This window comes from Podarcis filfolensis (assembly GCF_964270895.1).
Source record: "Podarcis filfolensis genome assembly, chromosome: 7".
Taxonomy (NCBI): Eukaryota; Metazoa; Chordata; class Lepidosauria; order Squamata; family Lacertidae; genus Podarcis; species Podarcis filfolensis.
Window position 1 is genome coordinate 44,649,183 of NC_139603.1, and position 19,784 is coordinate 44,668,966.

The 19,784-nt window shown below is 37.7% G+C and overlaps 2 protein-coding genes across 51 annotated transcripts in view; one reads left to right on the forward strand and one right to left on the reverse strand.

The window, feature by feature from the left end:
• The window catches only part of EPB41L3 (erythrocyte membrane protein band 4.1 like 3), a 130,982-nt gene extending 113,321 nt beyond the window's left edge, over positions 1 to 17,661 (forward strand). For 7 of the 50 annotated variants that reach the window (XM_083622547.1, XM_083622546.1, XM_083622498.1 and 4 more), the window contains 13 exons: positions 240 to 293; positions 2,032 to 2,067; positions 2,199 to 2,264; positions 2,905 to 3,096; positions 3,955 to 4,029; positions 6,380 to 7,096; positions 7,601 to 7,723; positions 8,220 to 8,603; positions 9,958 to 10,089; positions 10,699 to 10,797; positions 11,768 to 11,848; positions 12,113 to 12,229; positions 13,771 to 17,661. In XM_083622547.1, coding sequence (XP_083478673.1) covers positions 240 to 293; positions 2,032 to 2,067; positions 2,199 to 2,264; positions 2,905 to 3,096; positions 3,955 to 4,029; positions 6,380 to 7,096; positions 7,601 to 7,723; positions 8,220 to 8,603; positions 9,958 to 10,089; positions 10,699 to 10,797; positions 11,768 to 11,848; positions 12,113 to 12,223 — 2,070 coding nt within the window. In that variant the 3' untranslated portion in view covers positions 12,224 to 12,229; positions 13,771 to 17,661. The remainder of the gene's footprint in view (positions 1 to 239; positions 294 to 2,031; positions 2,068 to 2,198; positions 2,265 to 2,904; positions 3,097 to 3,954; positions 4,030 to 6,379; positions 7,097 to 7,600; positions 7,724 to 8,219; positions 8,604 to 9,957; positions 10,090 to 10,698; positions 10,798 to 11,767; positions 11,849 to 12,112; positions 12,230 to 13,770) is intronic. The other 43 variants (XM_083622517.1, XM_083622531.1, XM_083622502.1 and 40 more) reach the window with 22 other exon arrangements.
• Positions 1 to 19,784, reverse strand: part of LOC310766424 (uncharacterized protein) — a 189,227-nt gene that overhangs the window by 80,171 nt on the left and 89,272 nt on the right. The window lies entirely within an intron of this gene.

The following is a 19,784-nucleotide window of genomic DNA, read 5'->3' on the forward strand; positions in this document are numbered from 1 at the left end:
GTCTTAAATCAAAAGCCATATTCTTTGTACAGTATGCCTTGAGCCTTCCTCTGAGTCTGGTCTGTTTTTTTCTGATTTTGCTTCTTTTAAAGTGTCTATAGTTTGAAAAGCAACTCAAGTGCAGTTCACAGGGATGTAGACTTGGCAAATCAACCTCTGACTTGTGTTTACTTACAAACTGGGTTTATTCTTTATTCCTGCTTACCCATTGGAACCTGGTTACTTGTATAACAAAACAGACTGACAGTGAAAGGACAGATACTGCAGCTGATGGGGAAACCACTGCCACAGAGGTTTGTACAGTTGATATCACATAGTTGCCAAAGAGTGTATCATGTACCTTCTCCCATCAGATCTTGCACATTAGCACTGTTTTGCCTATTATTCATGGAATAAAACACCCTTTTCAACACAATATGGGCTCAGGATCTGATACATGAATACACAATACATACCCACACACATTTTGCATACGTGAAAGATTTGCAGCTTTTCATCTCAAAAGTACAAGTACTAATTAGAAAAGCTGCAGTTGGGTGCTATTCATGTATGTAGTATCCAGATATTGGAGCCCAAATACATAAAACACTAGCAAAATGCCTATGATCATGATGAGCTAAGGTGAGGGGGTGGAGTCAGAGTTTGTATACTGAATGGCTCCTGTAAGATACAGTGCATCTCTGTATGCTGTGCACCAAGAAACACAGTAACTTCACAATGGGATTCCTGTCAGTCTCATGCATGGAGGGCAGCTTTTTCCCTTAGCGAATGACATTCACTTATATGAAACTTAAAGGGTTCGCATGGGAAGGATTGCATTTCTCTGCCCTTTATTCTTCAGCTTCTGAGAGTGAAGCCTACTCCTATCATCCTAGGCCATTTTGTTTCTGTGGCGTGTTTTTAAAAACTCAATGTTTCAGATATGCTTTGTTGTGTATTTTAGAATAAAAGAAACATAGTACATAGAAATAAAACAATAGCAAAGCAACCTGATGCAAAGTAACTAATTCATATAGTAGCATTACTTGGCTTCTGAAATATAGCTTGCACACAAATACAGACAGTGAATTGCCTATAATCAGAGTTCTCCTAAATGATTTACCGCAAAATAAAAAACAGAACAGCATACATAATAAATAAAACCAGTGCTTTTGGGGTGAGGGGGAATGAGGTGCCAGTACCTGAATATTGATAAAAGTGCCATCTGTAGCAAAAAAAGAAGTGATGGTAATCCATAAGTGAGCACTATCTCAACAAAAAGCACTGATTAAAAGCAACCACATAAAATTAGCATTCTTTAAATTTTTTTTGCTGAATTTTCATAGCACACCCAAATCCATACAATGTTGACACCTGCCTCAACTCCACTGTGACCGTGTTCCATAATACAGGGGCTACTGTGCTGAATGCTCTCACATTTGATTTCTATTTCTGGCACATGAAACTCCTCCTCAGCCCCTGGGAAGTCCACTCACAGGAAGTCTGAATTCAGCCCATAGTCTCCAGCTTCTAAATACCTTCCTAATTTAGGAAGCCTGTTCGATCCTTCTTCTGAATGTTCAGACAGAAAGAACCATCTGCCTCAGTATTATCTTAAGATTTAAAAAACCCCATACTAAATAAAAATATGAATACTATTTTACTGTCCAAAACTATGAAGGTAGAGAGGAGCTTATTTGCATTTCACTGAATAGTTGGTGTTTATTCAAAACCTGCTTCAGTGCAATCTAGTCCACCCTTCACTCAAGAATCCCATTGTACAAACAATATGAAAATTGCAATTAACAATACAAATGTAAAACAAAATAAGCCAATCAGCACCATAAAATTCACTGTACACTTTTGGAATTCACTTATCCAAGTTATTTAAACCATAACTTCCTTATTTGAGTGTCTGAGGTACACTGCAGTGTGCACATCCATGTTCTATAAGACCAGATTATTGAGATAATGTATATGAATCACTTTAAAAAGCTATTATAATTATTGTAGACATAAAGTTTTTTTCCCCAATCTTTCCTATATTAACAGTCTGATCAAGAAGAAGATGGTGATCTCAAGGCACAGGTAGGTGGAAGAATGGCTTGTCTTATGCTTAATTGTTGGTACTCTTCCTCTACCAATTTACCTAGAACAGCATTTTGTATCCTTTCAGTACTATGGCCCTTACTTCTCCCTTTCTCTTTCAATTTTTTCAGAATAGTCTGATTAAGCGCATAAAGGGTGAAAATGTGTATGTCAAACATAGTAATCTTATGTTAGAGGTTGGTATTGGTATATACCAGTGCATGTACTCTCCTTGTGGTTTGAATATAGTGGTTAAGCTGTGGATCTGCACTCTGATGCATGAGATGTGTATTTTCACTTGCTAATAAATCAAATGCCTCTCTCTCCTAAGATTATGACCTTCTGTTACACTGTTGTTTAGGACTGTGTTTGTATATATGTAGATCAGGGGTATGTAGATGTACCTCTTAACAGGTAGAATGTGTATAAAATCTGACCATCCTAAGAATATTTGATAGGACCACTTTACACATTGCATTTTGAAGTAAGCCTATAAAATCTTTTCCACATATGTGTAAAAACACAAAGTAGAAATGCCTGTTAATAGAGGTAAACTTGCCAGGGAGCTGGGACTGGCTGCAGAGATCCCTCACAAGTGTACCCTGAGCGGCAAGGGCGAGTTTGCCACCATGCTATGTGCAAAGTGTCCTAAGAGTTTATATGTAACTATCCTTTGAAACACCAGTTTCCGGAGAGTGTTGTGTAAGTGTTGTGAGACATAATCTTGTCAAGGCTTCTTTTGCTGACTAACGCACATGACTTGTTTTTTTTTCATATCTTGTCAATTTAGATAAAGTAGGTATTTTTTAAAATGCTGTTTTTCTTTTTTCTTTTCAGGAACTAGATAAAAACCAGGAAGACCTGATGAAACACCAGACCAATATAAGTGAGCTGAAACGGACATTCTTGGAAACTTCCGCAGATACCTCAGGGGCCAATGAATGGGAGAAGAGGCTTTCTACATCACCAGTCCGGCTTGCTGCAAGACATGAAGAAGCTCCTATGATTGAACCACTTGTGCCTGAAGAGGTGATCTTTCTGTCCTTCAACCTTTAACTGTCCAGTAAAACTTTCATGGGTGCTTAATAGGCCAACCAATTTCAATTAAAAAAATGCATATGTTAAATTAGGTTGCCATAAATACCAGTTAGGGTACAAAATTGGCAAGATATGCTAAAGATCTGAAACAAAAATATTTTTATGTTTTTGGTAACTGAATGAAAAGAAAGATGGTAGAATTTTATTATTCTACCAAGCAAAACTAGGAGGTAAATTGGTCACAGATCAGCCAAGCATAGAGGATTCCTGTTCCTGAATTCATAACATATACAAAACATAACCCAGTCAAGATCATTATTTGTTGCAAATCCTCAGGGGACCAGTCTCCTACATGCCTCCCCACCTCCACTGTAGGGAGACCTATGGCCCTGTAGAAGAAACACCCCCATAAGGTAACTGGTAGCAGATGAAGATTAGTTGCAGACTGCTGACAGGGAATTAGTTTGCATCCTGTTTTCATTCATAATTTTAGGAACGTCTGCAGGCACTGTGCAAAGTCCCATATAATGATCCTGTGCAGAATTAGGCATCCCTTAGACCTCTGAAATCAATGCACTTAAGAATGGCTAATTCTACCTAAGATGAGCTGTTAAAGCCAGCATCTGAAATGCTAGCTTTGATGGACTTGCTTCTCTCCCCACATTGCTCAAAAATCAGTTTTCTCCTTTGCTTGTTAAGCAAGATAGCTCAGTGACTGGGGAAACACAGCGAGATGGGCAGGGAATGATGATGATGATGATGATGATACTTGTGCCTTAGCAAGTGAAAAGATAAGGCGTGTTTATTAAAGCTGATAGATTTATGCGTCCATTCCCTCTTATTCATTAGACCAAAGAAGAGAGAGAGAAATCTGAAAAGCGTATATTTTTGCAGAAGGAAAGCACTGCATACCTTGATTCTCAGGTAAAAAGCAGCACACTTTCTTATGATTCAAACAGGCCACATTTTGTGGCACTGGCTTGATAAACACATCATACTCCTTTTTCTAAGCAATTTTCTATTTTAAAAAGTCAGTAGCAGGTAAAATTTTCAAGCAGAATGCAAGATTAAATGAATACATTGCAAAGGTCGGTGAGATCTGCAGCTTAGAATCCCTTAGTTTGCATTTGCATGTGTAAATGTCTCATTGAAAATACTATGCTGTGTTCATCTGGAAGGGGTGCGGTTCATATCCAATCCCACCTTCTTCATGAATATTCTCATTATCATACATGTTTGAAAACATTCACTGGTTGCTGCCAGATGTTAATGTTTATCGTCAATATCTGTCAGTATGCAAGTATGGTGCCCCCAATCAAAGATCCTCCTAGGATTCAAGAGAGTCAATTTTCTCTTCTTGTTCTTCCACATGTGAATATATCCAGGCAGGGAGAGAGGCTTACAGGGAAAGGTTGCGCACATACTTATAACCTCGCTCGCCTCTCTCTCTATGCTTGGTCAAGTTATTCAAGCTTCAGAGGGCACAAATCCTTAATGGCATATTTGTGTGTAAGCTAAGCCCCAGACTGCCCTAAGGCAAGGATTGCCAGCCAGTTTGGACACCTGAATTTTGGGAGAGTGCTCTGGGTGCCAGTGATGAAATGGATGCCATGGGGATGTGGCATAACACAAAATTAGAGAGGGTGCAGTCATTGTTGCTTCTCTCTCCTTTCCCCTAACAACCTCATGCTTGCCACAGGAAGTCAGCTATGTCCTGCTGGTCCTGGTTGTGGAGATACAGCTGAAAGGCACATTAACCCTGTTTCACCCAATTATAAACCTAAACCAAAGCCTCAGCTGCTCTCCTCTATCCACTAACTTGGGTGCAAGCTCCATTAAACACAAAGAGACCTACTTTTGAGTAGACAAATTTATCACTGTACTGTAAGTTAACTCTTCTTCTTCTTCTTTGGCGATCACTCGTAGCCGTGTAAGATTGTCTTCCATAAACACGGTTTTAACAATGAGTCCGTAAGTGACTGTGGAGGCCAATTAACTATACAGTGAATGAGTACACTGAGTTTGAGTCCTAAGGTTCTTTGCAGAGTTTTCACATTTTGTATTTGCCGCTTGAGGAAAGGATTCTTTAACTTCCATCTGTACTTATAGTACAATAATATTTGCAGAAAATAACTTCCAGGGAGTACCTGATCTCAGATGAAACCACCACAGAAAATATTCATACTGATTGCTAAGAAAAGAGTAAAGAGCAAGCTATACGGATTCCAAAAACCCTGTAAAATAAGACAAAGCAGGAAAAGTGCGCAAAGGAGAAGGTGAAAAAAGCAGTTCTTTAGAGATTCCAGAGATTCCTCAGTTCCAGATATTCCTATTGCCTGGTGTTCAAACAACTCACTTACCAAAACCACTCTGAATTCACACATTGACTAGAAACACTGACAGGTTGGCTAATTACACATAAATCACATAGAAGGCTATCTACACATTTTGCTTCATAACTTTCTTTCTAGGAAGGATAGAGACTTACTTTTTTTGTTTTAAAAAAAAGAAAGCTCAAAATCTGGGGCCCCTGTTAGGGACACCACTCAATAACTTTTCAGGTGCCACGTTGGTGACCCCTATCCTAGTGCTGTCCTAGGTCATTTCTCATGCAGTCATGTTTGGGGAAAGGGGGAAAATAAATTTATGAGAATCGCTTCTGTGCTCATGTGAGAAAGGATCATGGCTTTGTGAATACTCTTTAAAAAGTAATGTAGAGCAACTTGTAGACTTCTCCCCTAGCCAGTGGAACTAAAGGTTAAGTTGCAAGAGGGAGATTATGTTGACCACTTCTCAGCAAACAAGGATCCAGTTTGTCTCATTCAAACTCTGTAATACTTGCACACCGGTTTTAAAAAATTATTGCTGGAAGTAAGTGCAAATTATTTCATTGCTACATATTCTAAATATGCATGTTTGGGACTGAATCCTTAGAATGTAATGTATACTGAATAGAAAACTGTACAATATTGTAAATAACTTCTGATAAGACTACCCTGCAATATACAATATTTTCAGTAGTCAATATATTTTAAGTAAATTTGTTTAGGAATAATAATATGATGTTCCTTCTTATATTACTTATGTTGTTAAGTTTAGTTTCTACAAGTTGAAATACTTAAGATGCCTACAGACTTTTGAAAACTACACAGGATAAAATGTATATCATCTCTAGATGGCTATTGTACTTTCTTAAAAGGTATTATATTTTAGTTTCCTAACACAAAGGTAAACCACTAGTTGTTCTAATTTAGCTTTTATATTTCAAATATAGGGCACTGAGGATTGGGTTATTGTAGACAAAGTACCCACTGAGGTAGTTGATGGTGAATCGAAAACCATTGTGACATACAAAGTAATGACTGTGAGCAGTAAAACTGGTGACATCCCTGGCAAGCTTTTAAAATCCACTGACATACAGAGCTTTGAGGACTTGGAAGGTGAATTGCAGTCGAAAGACTACAATAAGCAGAAAATGTACACCTTAGGAAAATCCTACGATACTGTTTCTGGGAAAATTCTAACCATGACCACTAAAGTAAAAGAGGGAGAAAAAACTGCGCCATCATCACTCGAAGCATTTCAAAAAATGGAAAGGGCAGTGCCAGAATCTGTGAAAATCATTCCCGTAGTAGCAGAATATGAAATTCTAGAACCAATTACTGATGAGAGAGCCAGAAAATTATCTGATTCAAAAAGAAGGGTATCTGAATCTTTGACACCTATTAAAGAGACAGACTCCCGGCTGCAGAGCCCTGAAGACGAAAGTTTGAAGAAGACCTTAAAAATGGACCAGGATTTGCAGTTGCGTGATACACTGGGCAACATACAGATTTCCAGAGCTGAGAAACCTCTTGACAGTGAAAGACTAAAAGGAGAGGCATTTGGTCGGAAAGAAAAGAGTATATCTGAGTGGAAGTATTCCAGAGAACCACCCTTGACCATTGCTACTGCTCACTATGTTACTGAATCATCAGCATCAAGAGTAGTGGTAACATGCAACTTTGCCACAGCTTAAAGATAAAAGCATGACTTCTTTAGGCAATACCCTCACTACCCTGCCTTTCGGCCCTTTTGCTGCCTGGCTTTATGTTGACAACAGCCAACCCAGCTTCTTATTATTTCCTCATGGTTTAAGCCAATTAACACAATACAAACCAGGCATTTTTAGGCTTTCAGTGTTACTGAACAGTAGAATGCTGCTATGGCTTGTTTTGTAAGGGGGGAAATACTTCACAAGACCAGCAAAATCCTAATGCTAACAACTTTGTTTTTTTTAATTTTAGATTACTGCTTATAGTCATTACAGACTTGTGCTAATTTATTTTCCCATTATTTTCCTCTCTGTATCCCCGCCACTTTACCTCCTTTCCTTTGTCTGTCTGTTTTTGTCTATTAACATAATGTGTTTTTATGTGTGTGCGTGCGAGTGCGTATCTGCTTCTATTTGTGTGTTTGTGCTTGTGTGTGACTCTACATTTTTCTGTCCATTTAGACAAAACAGCTCTCCGGTGAAAAAGCTCTGGATGGTTCAGATATCTTCACTTTAATAGAGTCTGCAAGAAAACCAACTGAGTTCATAGGAGGGGTTACATCTACTTCACATAGCTGGGCACAGGTGGCCATTTGATTCCATCTTTAGATTTTATTATTATTTTACCCTGATGGGACTGGGGATTTAAAAAAAAAACAAAAAACTTTGTGGTGATAGTTGGATTTTTATTTTGCACGTAGGTGTACTAGTGTTACTTTATATACATTACTATCTTCAAAATCTGCATGGAAAATATAACACCATATGCTGGTTAGCTTTCCCCTCAATTTAGATCACACATAAAACCCTGAAAAGAACAACTGGGTATTTTCTGTTGTTTCCTTCTGAGCTGTTTAATATATTGGAAGTACACTGAGACTTTAAATGAGTATTTCAAATGAGGATAAATTACATTCTGTTAACTTTTGTACCACTATCCAGTTTTATGAGAACTCAAGCAAACACCCTGTATAATGGAAAAAAGCAAGCAAAACAAAGAAAAATTGGCCAAGACTAATACGCTTTAGCATTGTAGTTATACGCCACATTAGCTTTTGATATTAACTTCTTTTCCCTGCAGAGAACAGAAGCTAAAACCGATCAGGAGATACGTTCTAGTGAGAAGAAGACAGAGGAGGAGAAGCAACAGGAGGCTGTGAAGAAGGTTGTGCAGGAAACTGTAATGGTGGAGGAGAGACATGTGATGAGTGTGCATGCAAGTGGGGATGCTGCTAAATTGGCTGGCGTTCAGCTGGATACTACAGCAGAGGCAATATCGCATGTGGCTTCTAGCATCAAAGGGAAGGAGGGCTCTGCTGTGACTGAGGGGGCTAAAGAGGAAAAGATGCAGGAGGCTGAAAAAGCTTTAACCAAACAGGAAGAAACTGCTACTGTATCTCACGATCAGGAGGCGAGTGCAGCAGCCCATGCTTTGGATGCACTGGAAAGAAAACCTCTTTTTGAGGTAACTAAAAATATCTGAGCAGCCAATTCTGCACAAAAGCATACATTTGTGTCCTCTTTAAATTAGATTCACTAACGAAGTGTTAAAACAAATGCTAGGTGGTTATTGTAAGCAGTTTGTTTCTCACCTTAAATGACATAGTCATGTGTGATGGTTTCCTAGCTGTGATGGCTTCCATGTAGAAAAGTTGAGTTTAGACCACATGTACACAATTGCATGCAATTAGCACTGCATGTTCATGAGATGAAATACATGTGGCAATATTCACATGGTGTACAAGCTGTTCTCCTACATGATTGTGTGTGTTCTGTGTAGCAAATGTCTCATGATGCAGTCCATGTTTTCCCCCTTGCATGGCAGCCTTGAGGCTTGTTGCTGGATTCATTTATTTTATTCTATTGTTCTTTGGGCATCATGCAGTTTATAAAGAAGATTCCATAGTGCTGAGGATCAGGGACTATCCATGCTGGTACTGCAATGGATCTTACCTGATCCTGAGCTTAAGGATATTGCTGGCTGTTCCCTGGAAACATCAAGATCTGTCACTTTATTTAGGCACTAGATATACCGTATTTTTCGCTCTATAACACGCACCAGACCATAACACGCACGTAGTTTTTTAGAGGAGGAAAACAAGAAAAAAAATATTCTAAATGAAATAGTGGATATATGATTTTTGTGGTTCATGCTGTGGCCACAGACGTGTGATCTGACAGTGAGTTTGGAGTAGCCCAATGCAAAAATCCTGAGGATCCATGTGGATCCATGCTTTGTAACCACGGAGGAGGGAAGGAAGGGGAACCATGGATCCTCTGCTCACGACTGCAGCAGATCCCCCCCGCCACCCGCAGGCATTCGCTCCATAACACGCACAGACATTTCCCCTTACTTTCTAGGAGGAAAAAAGTGAGTGTTATGGTGCAAAAAATACGGTACTTGTCAAAGTTGCGAAGAATGGTCTCTACTGTATAGATTTCTCAGCTCATTAATAAGAATCCCCCATCTCTCAAATTGCTATGGGTATAAACATGGGTTTTGATTACACATGGCATATGTTAGTGAAAGAAAATAAGTTTAAGCTAGTCTGGGCTACAACAAAATGAAAATTAAGGTATGAAAAGTCCATAGCTGCCTATTTTCTAAAGATGGCTCCAAATAAGTATAGTCCTGAAAGAGATATAAATAGTACTTTAAAGTGCTTATGATATGTTTCTGAGTATTTCTTTCTGTATAATAGAGATCCTTTTTCCCTTGCTGTAGCAGAGGACATTTCTTTTACATTTTTCCTTTGCAATTACTACAAAACTTGAACTACTTTGATATATCATACAATTACCTTTTTTCATTGAAACAGTCACCAATTGTGAAGACTGAGTCAGTCAGTTTTGGCAGTGTTTCTTCAGGTGGGGAGAAGTTGGAAATTTCTATGAAGGAAGTGCCCATCGTTCATACTGAAACAAAAACCATTACATATGAGTCCTCAGAGGTGAGACATAACATAACACAGATGCTATGAAGGTGCTAGTAGTGACATACCAAAGCCAATGCAATGTGTGTACAAAATCTAATTGAATCTGGACTAAGAGACCTCCAATATAATTTTGAACGTCCTAACTGGTGCTGTAAATCCCATTTTTGTTTTTTTTAAAAATAATTTAGAATACACTTTAGATAATATTGGCATGTTTGTGCTAAAGAAATAAATATTTAAGAAAGGATACAGGTTAAACTTCATATTTCAATTGTCAAGTTAGTTTCATATCAAGTTTTCAAAGGCTTATTTGAGGGTTTTTTCCAATTTGCATAGAATGCATGCAACATATTCCTAATTATGACTCACAATCAAGCTAGCAGAAGTAAAAGATGAATGGTATGTTAATTATATTAAAATAATAAGGAAGCTGTTTGCCCTGTGATACATTGTTATTTGGTTTTCAATGATAAGAAAATTGCCATTCCCTCTGTGTTTCGGTACTAAAAATTGTAGCCTTTTAAATCCCAGGTTAAATGAGTATTTTCCCACTGTACACTAATACATTCAGATGATTAACAATATTTTCATCACATTAGGGTAATAGTTGCTTGCTTGTTTTAGGCGGATCCTAGTGCTGACTCTGAACCAGGAGTTCTGATGAGTGCACAGACCATCACATCTGAAACTACCAGTACTACAACTACTACACACATCACTAAAGTAAGTTTCTCAGAACTCTGCTTTCTCAAATATGTTTTGGAAGACAAAACTTTGTGTTTGGTAATAATTTTTAATTTTTTCAATAAAGTTTTTAATTAATTCAGGAATGACTTAAAGAGTGCCAGATCTGCTGCTGTGTCTATACACACACGTCATATTGCATCTTACATGCATATTCACCAAGCAGTTGATTTAGGGATATTTACTAGAAACAGTTGTGCATCTCAGATGTTATTGCAATGACCTTTCTTGGCTTAATTCTGAAGAATTCAGTAGTGACCAGTAATAACCATTATTATCTCATATGCTTACAGGCACAAGCAACAGCCACACAGTTCATTTGTAATTATTTGTAATTATAATGTCTGTTTTTGTTTACACAAAATAGCTGACAAAGAATAAGATGTATTGTGGCTTTAAGTGCCAATACAGAAATGGAAAAGAAGCAGTGGTCCATTGTGAACAGTTACACAGAGTACCCTCCCCACTTTGCCTGGACCATATACTTTTTAATACATTTTATTAGTTTGTATTTTATTCTGTTCAGTCACTTTGAGCTATTTATTTCTGTATAAAGCAACTAATAAATGCAGCAGCAGCAACAACAGCAACAGCAGCAACAACGATGATGATGGAAAAATGAAAGGTATAGCACAGAGTGATTGCTGTACTGATCCAGGATGAACATTTAGCAGAAAAGCAAAACTGCTCCTTTATCTCAGGAACTATTATGCAAAATTTGGTTGCAATATATTAAGAGGTGTCCAAAACTGCATCACAAACAAACAAGCAATAATACAAAATATATATTAGATACAGATTCTACAGAAATACATTTATAATTGATGTCAACCATTTTGAAACACTCAACATACATTTCTTTCAGCAAAACTCAAATAAGGATTTTCCCCTTCTTTGAAGAGCAAAAAGTATGTTTTATTTGAAGCCTACATTTGTTCCTTCCCTTTAGACAGTGAAAGGAGGCATATCAGAAACAAGAATTGAAAAGCGAATAGTCATCACAGGCGATGCAGACATTGACCATGATCAGGTATAATCTATAAAGCAACTAAACTATCCGTAAGCTAACCTGCTGTTTTTAACTGTAAACCGAAAAAAGCAGTATTAGTACTGGCATGCCTTTAAATTAAACTGGATTATTAGTACTTAGATCAAAGATGAAATTCCTATTTTGAATCACTTTTCCTCATTTGCAAATTGTGTAATTTATCATGAATCTCTCTTCACCTTGCTACTGATCATGCATGTTCCACCTCCTTCTTGTTTTTGCCCTTCTGTGGTTTCCTTGGGCTAGGCGCTGGCTCAGGCAATTAAAGAGGCCAAAGAGCAGCACCCTGACATGTCAGTGACCAAAGTAGTGGTACATAAAGAAACAGAAATCACACCTGAAGATGGGGAGGATTGATCACAGGTAAGAAGATGAGATTTTTCCCAGGCACTCGTGGGCTGGCATGTGTCAAAGATCATTTCTTCCTTCATAGTTCATCTCTAACCCTTTCTATTTATTCTCTCTGGCATTTGTGAAAACAGTGATTCTGAACGTTATGTTTTGGGGGCAGAACTTTCTCCCACTCTCCCTATTAATGCCAGTTAGAGAAATAGAAGAAACCCATTTGCTTCTGTCTGCTTGCTAGTTGCTATGCATTTTCCGCAATCCAGTATCTTGCTCTGTAATTTCCAAAGCTGAAAAGACTGTATGCATTTGGCTTGTGGGGGAAGGGAAGCATTTCATAAAATAATGTCATACAAATTTTAGACTTTTAGGGCAAAGCTGTTCAGGTATGGTTGACATTTCGTTTAAATTATATCATTTTCTCGGTTTTACTGAGAAATAAGTGCTGGTCTTTGTCTCTGTTTGTGTTCGTCCCAAATAATTACATTATTTCTTGAAGAGAGACATTCATAGTTTTTCTAATTGCTGCAATTCAATAAAGGCATGCTGACAAATTCTGGCTAAATGGGCATCTTGAAAATGTGTCAGTTACTGAATGCATGTGCTAGAATATATTGTGCATACTAACATGCTATGCAAGAGCTCTTATTACTACATCATCTGTAGGTGGCTTTGAATGTTGTGTGCAAAAAAAAGGAGGGGAAAAAGACTTTTCTGCTTTTTTTAATCGACAGCATAATTTTCAAGCAACAAGTATTGACAAATAATGATATAAATTATGTTTTCATGTGGAATATTAGGACAGTGCATCGTGTACCCTTAGCAGATTTACAAACTGCTGGCTAGAAGTGTGGTAATGATAGAGAAGAGGAGACAAAGCTGTTCTGAGGTGAAAGGCAGGGCCAGTAGATCAGTACCTGATAAAGAAAAAACATCCTTGGTTAGGCCCATTTAGTAAAATGAGAGCTAAAGATAATTTTCTGTTCTGAACATTCAACAATTCTTTCAATTCAATATACCTTACGGAATCTGACCATTGGTCCACCTGCCCTAGTACTCATTGGCTTTCCTGAGGTCTCAAGCAGGGTCTTTCTAGCCTATCTCCTTAGTCCCTTCAATAGGAGATACCAGGGATTGAATCTGAGTTCTTCTCCGTGCAGAGTATGTGATTTACTACTGTACTGTAGCTCCTTCCCTATTTTTAAACTCTTTAAATAATTGAGATGCAAATTTTATTTGCATATCTTTTTATTGATCTAAAATATCCAAGGGCTTTGTTTTGTCTACTGTCATCTAATCATTTTTAAAAAGATAGATCCCTGTCTTCATAAAGCTCAGAATCTTAAATTAATTCAAGAATAATTTAATGTATTCTGTATATTGTTCTAGAAAAAAAGCATATAAACCCGAAACATTCCTCATACAAATTATAATCTCATTAACTGCAATTGGCTTTGAATCTGGTCTTAATTTTAGTGGCAATCATTGTAATACTTTTGTTTTATTTACTGCTTTAAATCAGTTGCTTCCAGATCTTAACTACACTCTCTCTACTGCAGGAATAAAGTAGCTTCCTTATGAATTCAGTCATACGTGGGAATACCAGAGCCTACAATCTTGGTTCTAATCCAGCAGGCTTGCATCTCTCCAGAGAAATTTTCAATGTGGAAGAATCAATCTTGATTGTTACTAAAGACACTGGCAGAAATATCGTCCCATTTACAGCAATCTGAATCAGCATTAGCAACCCAATATTTGCATGAAGCAATGAACAAATTACAAAAAACACAGCATTTTAATTTTCCTAAACTAAGTTTCCATCTATACCTGCACGTTCATCAACAATATAAAACAGTGATCTCATGCTACACATGAATCAGTTCATGCCTTCAGTTATTGAAAATCTAAACAAACCACAGTTTCTTAGGTGGCAAAACTTTTGTTTAGGGTAAGTGAAGATTGCCCTGAAATGCTAGAAGCTGTATAGGTACTGTGTATAATGTTTTATCACGTTAGATGTGCCAATAACACACACTGTTCAGTAAACAACTTGAATCATATAATTGTTTTCATCTGGTTTTATTACTCTTGTCCAATAAACAATGGCAAATCGCTAATCTTATTTAAATGCTTACAAAATGTGCTTTGTTTACCTGGTTTGAGACCTTTAATAGATAGTAATAATTTTAGCATTGTTCAGACTTTAAAATTAGAAATTCAGTCACCCTTCACAAACCCTCATTCTATAAATTACGTTGTGGTTATTTTAAAGAAAATTTGTGTTTTCCTTACCATTTCAGAAATATTAGTCTGATTTTTTGACATTTTTTGTATTGATTTCCCTTCTGTTCTCAGAGAAAAATGTTTATTTTCAGAGTCTGGTCAGCATTTCCTAGGTCAGAGTTAAGCCTTAAACTGTACAGAACACCTACTAAACATTATTTGGTATTGGTTATCACATTCACTTGAGGGATACTGTCTTCATTACACTGTCAGTCACATCACAACACATGGTGAATGTATGTTTCTGCATAGTGAAATAAAAGTGGTAAACGCACCAAAATTTGTATTTGTCTATGTCTAAAAAACATGTTTTCTGTATTCAAACATCAATACCATTTGTTTAATGTAACAGGCATTTTAATGTGCATTACAGAGACATTCTTCCAATTGGCCACAATATGGTGTTTAGATGGGTACAAATAGAAGAGCAAGCCTAAAGAAATATTGTACAAATATATTCCTTCTGTACAATTTTTGCACATACAATAGGTGCCCTCTAATTTCTTGTGTGAAATTTAGCTCTGTAATGTGCTTTATGTTAGCGAAAGGTACAACCAGCTAACTATTTTTGAGTATTAGCTTAAATATACAGTATATATATTATATTTTCTATTCTAAAACTTTAGAGCACTATTTGTTTCAGCAAATAATCTGGGCACAATCTAGCCATAGTTAAGCACTTCTAAGTTCCATTCCAATAAGAGAGTTAAGTGTGTGTTTCATGTTCTCTTGCTAAAAGCTGTGGGACTTAAAACTACTTAATTTGGGCTGGGTCATGTCCTTTACTGTTTTGATTTAGCTTTCTATTCACAGTTCATTCATGGTATCCTTTCATTGAAGGAAAAAATGAAAGTCTATTTTTTAGCCTTTGAAATACATAAACGGCCATCTGTATGGCTATTTTTACTGATAAAGGCCAAATTCACAGATTTCCAACTGAATTGAGTGGTAGGAGCTTCTGTGAAGTAAAAGTGACTCGTTAGCACAGATCAAAAGTTTAAAAAAATATTTTTAAAGAGTATATATCAAGAGAAAATAATCTATAGATAAATTATATAAAAATTAAGAACCATTGTCCAGTAGTGTTTGCATGTGTGGAATCTCAGGCCAAGTTTAGGTGCTCACTCCACCCCAGTGATCATCTATAGGAGTACGCAGGGCCACCATGGGCTTGTGACCCAGCTGGAATGCATGGTGGTTGATAGTATAAACTGGCACCTATGAGCGAGCTAATACATGGCCATCACATTTTCTGTGATTCCAATGGCCAGGAGCAAGATAAATAATGGCTGCTTTATGTCTAGCTCACAGTTGGTGTCACATTCTCTCAGCTAGGTCACAAATCTGCCACTGGCCCTGTACACATCCACAGGCTGGGATGGGTTTGCTAGCCATTTCATTGATGCCCAATATGCTGGGGACAGCTCCATCCTTGTGTCCCCTTTGTTCACTGCAGCTCCTACAAAGCTTTCAATTGAGATGAAGGTTTTGTCTTGTCTTTGGGACCTTCTTCTTGGAACTATCTTCCATATTCTATCAATAGGCATATTTTAATAAGTGACTCCTATATCTGTAAATATCATGGAGAAATAGCTAATATACTTAGCTAACCCAGTGAAAATCACAATCAGGTAATGCACAACAGTGAAAATTTTGCAAAATACATTCCCAGTTGAATAGGTAGCTTTCTGTATAAGAATGCAATTCTGATTGCATTGAACACAATGGGATTCACTTCTAAATGTGCATATGATTGTGCTGTAAAGTGTTTCTTTTACTCTAATAACACATGTAAGTTGGTGCACCTTCTACTATCCTACATAATTAATACAGACATTACTATGTTGTGTTTCCACTCCTACCTGACTCACAGGAACTCTCTTCCTCCTATAATGTAGGAAGCAGCCCTCATCCAATCATTTTAAATTAATTTATTGTTGAAGATTTCCTATTTGCATATTTAACTTGTTCCTTCCAGCACAATCATCTTCTGTTACATAGTGAACAAGCATAGACTGATTAGTTATGTGAGGCTTTAGATTATCTGTTTCTTTCCCTCGTCATATTGTGCTGTTTTGGAATAGAGTATCCAAGTATAATCTTACATTTCTGTGAATGCCAAATCAGCTTTTTACCTGTGGCAGCTGTTGATGGGATAGGAGACCATGCTCCTTGTTAAGGCATCAAGCTTTAAAAAATAGATTCTGAAACCAGATTCCTTTTCCATTGTCACAATATTTGCTTTGTAAGCCTTTCATATTGATTTTAATGAAGAGTGGGTTATAAAACAGCCAAAAAAATAAATAAGTACTACTTGGTCAGTTTAATTGATATGTCCCATGATAAAAGTATCTTTCCTTGAACAGGTCCACTATTCCATTTGTAACAACACGTTCACATAGCTCAGTTTCAAACTTGCTATTAAAATGTGGGAAAAGTTATTTTTAAGTGGCTGAAAGGTGGATTCCCAGAACTAGGTCAGGTCATAGTAAAAAACAGTATCAGCTTCTTTCAGACAATCAAACAGTGGTTCATGTGACAATGTTATACCTTCAGTTGCCGCTACACCAGGCTTCCCCTACCTAGTCTCCAGATGTTTTGGACTACAACTCCCATCAGGCGTAGTCACAATGTTGAATAATTGGGGGAAATGGTAATTGTAGTCCAAACACTTGGAGAGTACCAGGCTTGGGAAAGCTGCACTACACAAGCAATAGTATCATCATCATTATTTTGAAGCACGGCATCAGAATCCACCCAAAGGATGCAATTCTAAGCACACAACTTGGGGGAAAAGCCCCACCGAACACAGTGGTGTTTACCTCTGAGTAAGCGTGCATAGGGTTGTTCTGTATTGTTCTGCACAGAATTTGTGCTTGGACAGTAACCTTCTGTCCAAGATTATTGCTACATTGCCTACATTTTAGCATGGCATATCAAAATAAGAACGCTATCAAAAGCTAATTCATTGATTTATAAGATTTCTCTACTTCAAAGGGGTACTCACTGCTAGAATAAGAATGAAGTGCACAATGATGGCTCAATGTTAGTGAACTTTGTGTGGGGGTACTTCCTGGGAAATAAATGTTTCTTTTTGATAGATTGTTTTTTGGGTTGACTGCCTAATCCTGTGCCAGATGAAATAAAAAGCTCTTGCCTGTTTCTAACAGCTGCCTTTTGTCTCAGTCTTTTCTTGTTTGTTGGTCTTCATCCAGCTCTTATGCATGTAGTGATCCATACAAACTAACTGTAACAAGACTAGCCTTGTTTGAAGGCATCATTCTTACACAGAACTATACAAGGGCAAATCTTCTAATTACAACAGGGATCATAATTTCTGAAGATGCAGCACTGTGGGTTGTCAGTTTTGCCTTATTATGATAAAGGGTCATGCCACATAGCCAGAGAGTAGTAAAATTGGGGTGTGTGTCAGCAAATACATACAGCATATGTACATGTCTACATATAGTCACCAGGATCCACAGACCCCAGGTGAAAAGTACATTTGCATGCACATGGAAGAAAGGATAGCAAGTTCTTGTTTTCTTATAAAAATGCTATGTCCGATAGAAGGGTGCCCTAAAAGCAATTGGGTGAGATTTCTGGCATCCTGAAAGGCTACAGCCAGAATGGGGGAACTGAAATGCAACATGTTGCATTTTGAATTCCGAATCAACATGTTCCAGTCTGAGACTTGCAGGTGTAGGGCAGTATATAAATTCAATAAATAAAATAAAATACTCCTAGAAACAAATTAACAGTCATGTTTCTAAACGCTGAGACTATGAAAGAAACTTAAGCTGAAGGAATATAAGCATTTTAAAATGTGCATTTATATGTTGAAGGTCAGCTTTAAAAACTTAACCTTAGCTTTCTTCATGAAGAAATCATTTAATAAACTGGATAATTGTGATCAACCCAAAACTGCATATTTGAACTGGTCACATTTTTCTGGGTTTGGGCCTTTTTAAGCCAAGTCCTTTTATGTTTTCTTCCAGTTTTTATCCCATCCTTCCTCTGGCCATAGACACTGTCTTTATCCTTTGTCCATGTTCCCAAACCCTCCTGCTTCTACTGCCAGTTCAGCAGTTTCCTGCTCCACCAATTCTCCATTTCTGCATATAAATGATCCTTTAGATCAGAACTAATTTTCTTGTAAGGGCTGTATTTGCAATCTTCTGCCTCTCCTGCCCCACCTTCTGTCAGGATTCCTGTCTCTACTCATATTTATATTAAAATAGCCATAAATGTCTTGGATGAGTTCACTGATTGCCGCAAAATAAAATAAAGAATTCTGGTTATTCCAAAATGGAAGGGTATAGTTATTAAATGGCAGCATGAGAACATACCTTCTAACATTCCTCAGATGAAAATAAGAACATTTCTCACTTCCCGCCGCCTGACCCTTAACAGCTCCCCATTTTTGTCCCCTCACCACAGCATTCCATATCAGAAGAAGGGAAAATGCTACCACCACTACACCAATGGGACACAGCACACACACCCTCCACTGTTCTGAGAAAACCACTTAATCCTCATTTTATAAATTTTAGAAGGGGGCAAGATTAGACGCTGCCACACAAAGCATTTTTTTAAAAAAATCAAGACTTCAATCTCCACTCCACTATAACTTTCTTCCCACCCAGGGCAGCCCTGCCCACTGCCTGCCACTCAGAGCTGGCGTATCATGCAGGTCTGGGTCCACTCTCCAGCAGCTATGAAATGCCCAATGAAGGAGGCCAGCAGTAACAGCCACAGAGAGGCAATTGGATGCTCCCTCGCCACCCCCACTGTCGTAACTTGGGACAAGTGCCAGCTCATCCTACTCCCCGAGCTCAGCAACAGCAACACTAGCAGAGGAAAAAGGAACATTCTGGGATCAAATCAAAATCCAGAATGGCTTTCATTATTCTGGGACTGCCCCTGGAAAATCGGGACATTTGGAGGGTATGTGAGAGAATCATAACTTGAAACAGAAGGCCACAATCCAGTGCCTTTTATTTGGCATGCATACTGCACGTTCTCTGCTTTGGAAGCGGTATATAATAATTATTAAACAATAAAATAAGGTCCATGTACTTAAGAAAGCCAATGTAGTGAAATGCTTATAATTGTTAGACTAGGTTCCGGGAGACTCAAGGCAGCATTTCACAATGTGTGGGGCAGTGCCTGGCTCTCTAATAATTTATTCTTATGCATTTTATTATTTTTTGCAACAAGCCCCACTGTGTTCTGTGTGGTTTCATTACGGGTTCATAGAATTGTACCCAGTCTACATAGACCCCAGCTA